Source organism: Musa acuminata, chromosome BXJ2-4 (assembly GCF_036884655.1).
Source record: "Musa acuminata AAA Group cultivar baxijiao chromosome BXJ2-4, Cavendish_Baxijiao_AAA, whole genome shotgun sequence".
Classification (NCBI taxonomy): Eukaryota; Viridiplantae; Streptophyta; class Magnoliopsida; order Zingiberales; family Musaceae; genus Musa; species Musa acuminata.
This window is the reverse complement of record NC_088341.1, coordinates 3,650,125-3,661,402: the sequence shown is the minus strand read 5'-3', so window position 1 is coordinate 3,661,402 and position 11,278 is coordinate 3,650,125. Positions and strand designations below refer to the sequence as shown.

Genomic DNA, 11,278 nt, shown 5'->3' with positions numbered 1-11,278 from the left:
ATCAAACCATCAAACTATTCCAACAACATGCCACCCTTAAAAACGCATCATTCCTGTCTTCGCTATCAGGGCAACACCATTAAAACCATTGGACCCTACTCATCATTCCCGTGATAGGCCCGCTACGTCCTACCGCCGTTACACTACTCCGCCGCACAGCATAACCAAGAACAGAATAACTTCATCCTTCGGACTCCGACCGTACACGTAATCCGACTCGTTTGCACACATAGTCGTAGATCTGTCCTTACGTGATGTCGCCATCGTCGAGGGCACTTGTGTCTTTTACTTCCACGAGTTCGCAAGCGAGCACTCACGTGAGTAACACGTGTTGTAATGCCGTGTGATGTATGCACAGAGACCCCTTGGGAGCGCGACCCACGCATCCCTTGCTTGCTTGCTTGATGACAGCGAAAGCGCGAAGCAGAGCTACGGGACGGACCCCACGTCTGAAGGAAATGGACCTTTTCTCCTCGATTGCGTGGCGAATGTAACGGAATAGAATGGAATGAGATGGAACGATAAATGTAAGGCTGTGGAGAGGAGAAAGACATCTCAGAGTGCGAGAACGAGCAGTGTCAGTGGCGAAGAAAAGAAGAAGGGAAGAAGATTACGATGCTATTATGCTCTTCGTCTCCGATCTTCCTCGCTCGAGCCTCCTCGCACCCTCGAAAGGCACGATCTTTTCTTGTTCCTGTTCCCCCTTTGATTGCTCAACCGTTTCGATTTTGATCTTTTCTTGGAGGGGAGTGGGGAAGGGAGCAAGAATTGCATGTGGGTTTTTGTTGCTTCTTGAGATGTTTTGTTTTCTCAATTGGGAGTTGGTGGTATTTCGTCTGCTTGCTCGCGGGCTCTTCTTCCAAAGTTCATTGTATGTTTACGTCGGTACGGTTCTTCAGATTGGGTCGAAGAAATCGATTTTGGTTTTTCAGTATTAACCCGCTTTCCTTCCTTTTTCTTTCACGCTATGATGCAGTCTCTTTACTTCGTTGTGTTATTTACTTGGTTGAACACAAAATGTTCGACATATGATGATTTGGCAAGATCGTAATTGCGGTTGCTAGGTATTCAGTTGTGCTTTTTCATGGTTCCAGTGATATGTTGGGTGTGCGCCGTATGAGCGATTTTGGTATCCTCGCGACGCTTTTTCTTTGGCATGTTTAACATTCTGGGCTTTGCCAAAAGCCTTTCTTTGGATCATTGGATGGATTTAGTCGGAGGTTGCTAGATCACTTAAAGATGTGTGGTTTGATCATATTTTGTTGTATAATATATTAAATTCTTATGTTTGTGTTCTATATGTATTCCGATATCTGGTCATTGGTTTTAACGACTGTCTGTTCTACTTTTGTTATTCCCTTGCTCTGTGTCACCTTATTCATATATGTATTTCAGAATGTGGTTAGGTATTCTTTCTCCCATTTGTGCACTCATCATAGCTTTATGCCTATTAATCTTTTGATTTGCCATTTTGACCTCACTTGATGCCTATTATTTTCAGAGACTTTCACTTTCTTTAATCTATTCAGGTGTCAACAACATAGACAATGATACTGAGAGTGTTCACTTTGTGCTGAATTAGGATGGTGGCTATCAAAATGTGACTTCCAAGTATTTTTTAGTTTTCACTTTAGTTAACTATTACCACGAAAATCAACTACCACTTGCTATATCAATTACTTGATAATTATTCCATGAGTTGCAGAATAAATCAAATCATGGATTCGTTCCATTCCTCATTCTTTCAGCCTACTGAACATGAATTACCTATGTGACCAAAATGTGTCATGGTTATGAACTGCTGGAAGATTGGAACTTGACTAGTCAAGAGAAAGTGAGTCTATTAGTTACCATTTTTTTCATTTCATTTTATGATTATTGTCCTTCCTCTATTTCCCTTCTTCTATTGTCAAATAAAAAAGTCTCCTCTACTCATCATGAACTTGTTCTATATCACATGTGTAGCTGACATATCATAATTGTGGTATGATTATTTGGTAAAAGTGGTATCTAAGAAATGTTTCATATGCATAGAAAGGCTTTTCTAACTTGATCTATATATGAGTGTTTCTGTGCATTGGAGTGTATACTGTTTTTTAAAGATGATTTATTAAACTAGATAATCTAGCATGGATGAGTAGTATGCAAGCTTGATGGTAGTATTTGGAAATTCAGAAGTTTAGAGTTTCCTTGTTTTTATATGTTATAGACTATTTAATTATGGGGAGGGTGGGCCTTGGTATAACGGTAAGATTGCTCCTTTATGACTTGGAAGACTAGGGTTAGAGTCATGGAAACAACTTATTTAAACATTTAAAAGTAAGACTATGTACATTGACCCTCCCTAGACCCGCATTGGAGGCTTCATATTTAAAGGTAAGGTTACATACATTGATCTTCCCTAGACCCCTCAATGGCGGGAGCTTCGTGTACTGGGTCTGCCCTTTTTTAACTACTGAATTATGGGGCAGATTGTTTGATGCAAATACCAGACAGTGCATGAAGGCAGTTCATTTTGTTGCACAATACATTTATGTCTTCTTATCTGTATCTGATTTTGCTTTGCTGACAGGACTCAAGAAGTCATGTGCTTGCAAAGTTGCAGTCAGCACTGGTGGCAAATTCATCTATACGATTTTCTGTTAAGTACCCTTTCTGCTGCCCGCATAGGTTGTCCATAAATTTGAAGGTGATTTGATCTCTTGAAAATGATTAAAAATGAATTCTGGCATATTCTCTTAAGCACAGTGAACTTATGCATTACCTATAGTGTTAAATGCTAAAACCATTTTTTTGTTTTTTGCATTATTTTAAGGCTGAGCGTGATTTTGCAATCTCAAGTGTTCTGGGTGAGAACCAAGCCATGACAACTACTGAAGAGGATGTTCAACATTGTGGAATATTTGACTTGGATCCATCACTGGAAAAATTTAAAGATCATCTCATTTACAGGTCAAAGAAATATGTGGAACAAAAATCATTGATTGAGAAATTCGAAGGAAGTCTTGAAGAATTTTCTCAAGGTATCAAGCATATATACTTGAAGTCAATTGTGTTTAAAGCATCTTATATATGCGTAAACTTATGTTTTCCTGGGACTTGGTCTCTGGCTACTTGCTCCTACATCGTAGGTTATCTCAAGTTTGGATTCAACAGAGAACAAGATGCTATTGTTTACCGTGAATGGGCTCCAGCTGCCCAGTGAGTCTTCAAGCTGTCTCTAAGAGTCCTGTTTTTCCCATTCTAACACATGCTTTCTTTATATTTCCTAAAATTGGTTTTATTGTCAAGGCATTTATTTACATTCTGCACTTGTACATATGCATTTTGTGATAAATTTTGAACTTGTGGAGTCCAATCATGGGCATTGTCTTGAGCACGTTTACTAAAATTAGGGTAATCTGGTTGTAAATAATTTAACCTGGTCAGCATTTGAGTGTGTTGTTTTAGTAAAAGCCAATATAAATGGTGGCAGCTACAATAACAACCAAGGACATGTAATGGCTTTATGTAGGTGATAATAATATATAGCTTTTCGACCACTTAGAACTTGTTTAATCACGAGAGAGGGACTTAATCTCTTATCTTTGAATCAACTGACTTAATTACTAAGAAGTACGTTTTGCACAATAATACTAGGTGCATATAATGAAGCATGGAAGCTTTCATTTTAACTTTGTAGGGAAGCACAACTTATTGGAGATTTCAATGGCTGGGATGGGTCCAACCACAAAATGGAAAAAAATGAATTTGGTGTTTGGAATATTAAAATCCCAGATGCTGGAGGTAAACCATCCATTCCTCACAATTCTAGGGTCAAATTTAGGTTCAAACATGGCAATGGAATTTGGGTTGATAGGATTCCAGCATGGATCAGATATGCCACCGTTGATCCTACTCGATTTGCAGCTCCTTATGATGGAGTTCACTGGGATCCACCACCTTCAGAAAGGTCAGGTGTTGTGTTTACCCATAATGTTTTGGTTGCCGTAACTTGTTTCACAATATATATGCTAAATTTTGCAATGCGGACTTATTCCTGCAGGTATATCTTCAAGTACTCTAGACCTCCAAAACCTGCAGCTCCAAGGATCTACGAAGCTCATGTTGGGATGAGTAGCTCAGAACCATGTGTAAGCACTTACAGGGAATTTGCAGATACTGTATTGCCTCGTATACGAGCAAATAACTATAACACAGTTCAGCTAATGGCTATTTTGGAACATTCATACTATGGATCTTTTGGTTATCACGTTACAAACTTTTTTGCTGTAAGCAGTAGATCAGGAACACCGGAAGATCTCAAGTATCTGATTGACAAGGCGCATGGTTTAGGTCTCCGAGTTCTTATGGATGTTGTTCACAGCCACGCTAGCAACAATGTCACTGATGGTCTTAACGGGTTTGATGTTGGACAAGGCACTCAAGACTCCTACTTCCATAATGGGGAAAGGGGTTACCATAAGCTATGGGATAGCCGATTATTCAACTATGCTAATTGGGAAGTCTTAAGGTTTCTTTTATCTAACTTAAGATGGTGGTTGGATGAATTTAACTTCGATGGTTTTCGATTTGATGGGGTAACATCAATGCTCTATCATCATCATGGAATTAACATGGTATTTACTGGAAACTACACCGAATATTTCAGTGAGGCAACTGATGTGGATGCGGTTGTTTATATGATGCTAGCAAATCACTTGGTGCATAACCTTTTGCCAGATGCCACTGTTATTGCTGAAGATGTCTCTGGTATGCCAGCCCTATGCCGACCAGATTACGAAGGTGGAGTAGGTTTTGACTATCGGTTGGCCATGGCAATTCCTGATAGGTGGATTGACTTCTTGAAGAATAAAATGGACAGTGAATGGTCAATGAAAGAAATTGTTTGGAGCTTAACTAACAGGAGATACACTGAGAAATGTGTAGCATATGCAGAGAGTCATGATCAGGTAATTTAAAGAAGTCCATTTTTGAAATATTTTTATTTTCCAGTAGTGGCATTGGTGATAGCCAGACTTTAAAGTTCTGTTTACAGTTTCTATCATTGTTAGGCATGAAATATTTGGACAATTTTAGCACTCAACTCTAGATTAGGTTCGGTGGTTAGACTGAACATAAAATAAAAAGCATGAAAATTCATATAATATTATAATATTATGAAAAGAAAAAATGAAATTTTTATAAAGAATAATTTCATATGATTCAAAGATTCAATGATGACGATGGCAAAAGTGATCAAGACTTTAGTTATCCTAAGTTTATGGTAAATAGTCTTATAGATGAAAGAAAATAATAAATTTAATTAAGAGTGTATTTACTGCAGTGCTGAAGAAATGGCTTTGACACGTACAGACCTCAGTAGTCACTAGAGGACAGCGGTGAAACCTCTTCACGTTTAATTTGGTTATCCAAGCTATGGCATCTTGGATTTAGGATATTGGACTGTGGAGTTAAATTGCCGTTCCTATCATGTCATGTAGATATACTAGGGAATGTCTACTCTAGATGTATAGGAGTCTAGGATTTGACATCTTCATCTCTGCTATTTTGCATTATAAAAAATTTAAAGGAACCTGGAAGACACTGGATCCTGAACTAAATTTTTGTTGCATATTTCAGATAAATATAATGAAGTGTTTACACCTTAAATATGTGATATTAGAATTGGCATCCTTATTTCGTCAATTCTACTTACATAGAATATAATATAAAAGATTTGAGGAAGTTGGAACAAATCCTTAGGGATAGTGGGCACATGGGAAGAAATGAAAAATGGGCTGGAAAATGTGTTCACAGCTTGTAAATTTTCATTTTCTTCAGAAGTTTTCTGAGCTGTTGTCTGGCTTTTGGCCTAAAACTGGACCAAAATTGGCTTGGTTTCTGCCAATCTGATTTTAGACCAAGCGAAATGAGTTTTGACTGGGATGTAGCCAAAACTCAGTGTATACTGATGTCATGATTGAACAGCTGCATATCCTTGATATAGAGATTGAAGTTGGAAGTGGTTATGCAATATCTAACACCTTGCATTTTCTTCTCACAGTAGGGGTGAACTACCTAATTGAACACAATATCATAAAACACTTCTCTATGGTGCTACGGCAAATAATATATGTACTGCCAGTGATACTGACACTAGTTGAAATAAATGAAGATCAATAATAGCTTGAACAAACTGGAAAGTGGAAACTACTGTCAAGTTTCTGTTTTAAATAGGAATTCATTATTGTCCAACACTACAAATGCTTATAAATAGGAATTCACTATTGTCCAACTTCTGTTTTAAGGAACTCCTTAGGGTCATTCTTTTTTTTTTTTTTTCAGGCCATTGTTGGAGACAAAACAATTTCCTTCCTCCTCATGGACAAGGTGATGTATTCAGGCATGTCTGATTTGGAACCTGCATCACCTGTAATTGAACGAGGGATTGCACTTCACAAGGTCTGTTTCTTAGATACAAATTATTTTTTTGTCAAAGTTCAGAAGTGGCATTTTGAAAGCTTCAGTTCCTTTCTTTGTTAGGTTCGTGTAATTATGTCATCACTTAGATAATTTCACTTCATAGATCAGATATTTTTCCCATATGATTGGCATTTCAGCTTTTTATCACCAACTATTCTTTATTTACTTCCCATAGCTAACAGTATTGAACCTGCAGATGATTCACTTCCTAACAATGGCCTTGGGGGGTGAAGGCTACCTAAATTTTATGGGAAATGAGGTATCGTGCCAATGATTCTTTAGTTTTTTATCATTAAATTCTTGTTACGACATGCAATAGCATTTTACCATATAAGTTTACATTATTATACCAAGAACCTACACATATTGGAGAAAGAGAGGTGTCTATCTGATGATGTTAAAGTAGCTGAGTCGGTTGGTTTAGCGTTAAAATTTATTTGGTATTTTGTCTCTAAAATTACAAAGAAAAAGAAGTGTGCATCATGGATGTTAATTGCTAATGAGTATCAGGTAAAAGAGGAAAAATAGAAGTTCACCTCATTTTGATGTCAGAAATTGAAATTCGACTCAAACTGGTAAATTCCGGACTCAAACTGGTAAATTCCGGACTCAAACTGGTAAATTCCGGACTCACTTACGACATGTAGTAAGTGAAGTATGATGTGAAATCTATAGAAATACATTTTATAAGGTCATGGATTAAAATTTTGGTCTAGTACAATACTGGTACACTGCCCTAATCATGTATGGAGGAGGGGGGAGAGAGAGGAGATGTGACATGAAGATAAAAATAAATAAAATGAAAAAAGGATAGCAGTAGCATCTAGCAAAAGAAAAAAAGAAAAGGTACCAATACTAGATGAATTTTATTGTTTAGTACAATTCTATAACAATCTGCTTACCACCTACCTTTGGTATGGTGAGCTTATCAAATAGTATAGCTCTCATCAGATCATACTAGACAATTATTTTTTCTGCATCCCGGTTGGTTGTTGGGCTGGTGTAAATACTGGTCCATACTAACCGGTTGGACTGTATTTCAAATATTGATTTCAATACCTTATATTAATTGAGTATTCTTGTGTATTCCAAAATTTTTAACTTTATGTTACTTGTAATTCGTCAATTTATTCATTTAGCAAGCCTATGCTTTCATTATTTTCCAATGATCTATTGGGTTTTCATAAAATACTCTGTATAAAATAGACCTTCATCCTTCCTAAAGAGATTGGCCAGCATGTGATTGACTTTCAATTTATTGATTTTTATTTTCGTTTTTGTTGACCTTTAACAGTCACATGCTATTCAAGTGTGACATAATCCACAATTCCGCATTTCTAAACTCTTCTCTTAAGATGCATAGCTTATAATGTTTGCTTGTGTTCTAGCACAAATGCATTTTATCATCTTCTCTGATATGATTTTGTAGTTTGGTCATCCGGAGTGGATTGACTTTCCAAGAGAAGGCAATAGTTGGAGCTATGATAAGTGTAGACGCCAGTGGAACCTTGTTGACACTGATCACTTAAGATACAAGGTCAGTATGCAGCCTTGTTTGTTATTTATGATCGCATTTTTCCCTCATGCCAGTGGAATCTTTTACTTTCATACATGCAAGTTGAATGCATCCATTTAGTTTATGCCACCCCGATTCTTGTAAGAGCATGCTATTTTTACTTTTTGTTGATTGTAATTTTGGTCCTTCTATATATCAGTGTATACTGTAATCAGTTCTCCAGTCATGTCAAGTTTTATTAAAGCTCAGTCTATTTACTGTAGATCTATATGCTTAAATGTCATTGTTTTGTCTTTTGGTATGATGGTAATATTTAAATTTTGTTTTCATATCTCCTAAAGCTATTAGTTACGGCATTTATAAGTTAATCACTGATCCAGAAGTAGCTCTGACGTTTCCTTAGTACTGTTGACAAATGACATGCATATTATTAGTATAACATGAGGCATTCCTCCTACATTAACATAAGCCTTCAGTTAATCTTCTTTTTCATCCGTATTAAAATTTGTATACCTGTTTCTCTTTGTTCTGCTAATGATTTGTTTCTCATAGAATTTTGACAATACCTATTTGTTATGGTCTTGACATCAAACCAGCACATGAATGCCTTTGATAGAGCAATGAACTTGCTTGATGATAGATTTCACTTCCTTGCATCAGAGAAGCAGATAGTGAGCAGCATATCGGAAGAGGATAAGGTAAAAACAAGATGGATAATTTGTGATCATCTTTCCTCTTTGGATGTCTCTTATTTATCCTTTAGCCTTACATATATGCATAACTGTAGTTACACTAATTTTTAATGTACATTTCACTTATACTGTCAAATATATGTTTTTCCATTTATGCTACACAGAGGGTTATAGGTTCAGCTTAAACCTTCATGTTAGTGCTTATACATGTAAAGTTATTATTTCCTTTGGATCTTCTGGCTATCTGTGATGAGATACCTTAAGTGTCTCTTTGTTCATCCGAGATCCACAGCATCCATTATATTGGAAAAAGAACATCTTAACTGCATCAACTTTTTTTTGTTCATGCGATATTGGCAATAATGGCAAAGCAGTCTAGAAGGCACTAAACTGCCTTGCATGAACAGACTGCATCCTTGAAAATGATAACTGCTGTAGAAAACCTCATAATACTGTTCCTACAAAGTTTAATGGTATGTCAGTTATTTTCTTAGAAAAAGGGTGAACATAGTGCATGAGGCTATCACCACTGCAAGGTCATTAGCAGTGTACATAGTTTTACCCCCATAATACATGACTTATCACCCAGGCAGCTGTAGAACAATCTTATCATGATGCTAAGTCTCTCTCAGAATTGGGTAATGGTGAATAATTTGGAGGGAGGAATTTGATTCCAGAATCTTGCAATCAACAATTGTGGTCTTTATTAGCTAAAGTGACTGGTCACTAATATAAGTTTTGACTGTGGTGTAGCTGCCCTTTTTTCCTGCTGTCTTTTTCTTAAGGTTTTATTGTGCTGATTTAGTTTACATTTAAGAACCACCTTATCAAGTACTTTAATAAGGCTCAGCTTGATGTGACTCTCTTTATCTATCTTGGATTATTTTTTCATGTTATGTTTAAGAGAGATTGGTCAATTGTTTCTCCGTGTCAGGTAATTGTTTTTGAACGTGGAGATTTGGTTTTTGTGTTCAATTTCCATCCTGAGAATACCTATAGCGGGTAACTGTCTCATTAACATGAAAGGTTAAGTTTCACTTGAAATATATAAACTCAGCGTCTCACTCCTTTCCATGCAATGCAGATATAAAGTTGGGTGCGACTTACCAGGAAAGTATAGGGTCACACTGGATAGTGATGCTTTTGAATTTGGTGGGCATGGAAGAGTAAGATGACATTTCCATATATGAATTGCTTGTACAACTTCTCATCTCTGTTTAGGTCGTGAGTCCCATTTTGTCCTGCAAGATCTATGCATGTCTTCTCTATGTCACAATTTATGTTTAATGTCCCTAGAAAAATTAGACCAAATATGATGTCTCCAAACATAGCAATTAGGCAATGCCAGAGAAGTGTGCATATTAAATGTCCCGTGTAGTGCAAAGGAGCGTTGAGAGTTTGACTCAATTTCTCCACTAATTCGATTGAAATGTAATAATTACCTGATGTTGTAGGTCGGCCATGATATAGACCATTTTACATCTCCTGAAGGAATACCAGGAGTCTCGGAAACAAACTTCAACAACCGTCCGAACTCATTCAAAATCCTATCTCCGGCACGCACTTGTGTGGTATGTTTGTCATTCCTCAGACTCTATAATGTCCTCATAAACCTGTCAATCTGTGGATCAGTTCAATCAGTGATTTAAGTCTCCTTGTTGGTATCAGGTCTACTACAAAGTTGATGAAACTCTCCAACAACCTGATGAAGATACAACTGGCACAGAAACAACGGTGACACAGGTGCTCCAAGATTCCCAGGTTGACAAAACTGCTGAAAGCCCTAGTGGGGAAACAATCAGCACCGAGGAGACAACAGTGAGACAGGTGCTCCAAGATTCTCCTGACCTAGCTTCTGATGAAGTTCTGGTTTCGAGTGGTATCAGAGATGAAAAGGAAATAGACACGGAAGATTCGACAGCCAGTGATTAACTGTGGCTAACCCTGTTGTCATGATGTCACTCGGCATAATGCTTAGGCTTTATGAGCTGTTGCTTCTCCATTTCAACTTCATTTTTCCTTTTTTTCTGATGTATAAATGCTTCCTTGAAGACCTGAATCAGTGATATGGGCATTTCAAGAAAGAACTATTTTGTGTCCGTATGTCGACTAATACAGGTCATGGTTAGATTTTTTTGACTCAAGTATGACCTACTATTCTAGAGCAGATCAGTAGAACGAGATGCCTTATATTTTACCTGGGAAACATTTCATGTGGTCAACACTCGCATCTGCACAACATTGGAGTTTAGTTTGTGAAAAATGAGATTCTATTCTATTGGAGTGCTACAAAACATTGGAGCACACAACCCAACTCTCACTCTCTATTAGATTATGAGCTATCGAGAGAGGATTATGTTGCAGTGGAACGTGCCATCAGCTGACATTAAGCCGATACAAATATAGAAGAGAACTTTGATTGACTCAAAATTAATGTCCAAATCGGGGAATCAATTTTTGACTTAAATAAAACAAGCGCATAAAAATGTTCCTAATTTTTGAAGTAAGTTTCCTAATCGGATACATATCATCAACCCATGCCCAATAGTACTCCCGGATTCCACAAGCCGACCCGAGATTGACCTGAATCCGATAGTTATCGGTT

At 37.2% G+C, this 11,278-nt stretch overlaps 1 protein-coding gene across 3 annotated transcripts; it reads left to right on the top strand.

The window, feature by feature from the left end:
• The first annotated feature begins 398 nt into the window (after window positions 1-398).
• Window positions 399-10,817, top strand: LOC103980616 (1,4-alpha-glucan-branching enzyme, chloroplastic/amyloplastic). Of its 3 annotated transcripts, none has more exons than XM_018825145.2 (16): window positions 551-675; window positions 1,530-1,600; window positions 1,706-1,834; window positions 2,573-2,689; window positions 2,816-3,023; window positions 3,132-3,201; window positions 3,683-3,952; window positions 4,046-4,952; window positions 6,328-6,444; window positions 6,662-6,724; window positions 7,895-8,002; window positions 8,578-8,679; window positions 9,608-9,675; window positions 9,758-9,839; window positions 10,128-10,244; window positions 10,342-10,817. In XM_018825145.2, the coding sequence occupies exons 3-16, from the start codon at window positions 1,781-1,783 to the stop codon at window positions 10,603-10,605; spliced, it is 2,547 nt and encodes an 848-aa protein (XP_018680690.2). In that variant the 5' UTR covers window positions 551-675; window positions 1,530-1,600; window positions 1,706-1,780; the 3' UTR covers window positions 10,606-10,817. The 3 variants fall into 3 exon arrangements, with proteins under 3 accessions (XP_009395337.2, XP_018680690.2, XP_064958984.1); XM_065102912.1 differs by having other exon boundaries at window positions 1,530-1,611; XM_009397062.3 differs by lacking the exons at window positions 1,530-1,600; window positions 1,706-1,834 and having other exon boundaries at window positions 399-675.
• The last annotated feature ends 461 nt before the right edge of the window (window positions 10,818-11,278 follow it).

Coding starts and splice junctions, on each gene's coding strand:
- LOC103980616 (XM_009397062.3), top strand. CDS start 616: ATGCTATTATGCTCTTCGTCTCCGATCTTCCTCGCTCGAGCCTCCTCG. Junction 3,953..4,045: donor GATCCACCACCTTCAGAAAG/GTCAGGTGTTGT, acceptor TTATTCCTGCAG/GTATATCTTCAAGTACTCTA. Junction 9,676..9,757: donor CCTGAGAATACCTATAGCGG/GTAACTGTCTCA, acceptor CATGCAATGCAG/ATATAAAGTTGGGTGCGACT.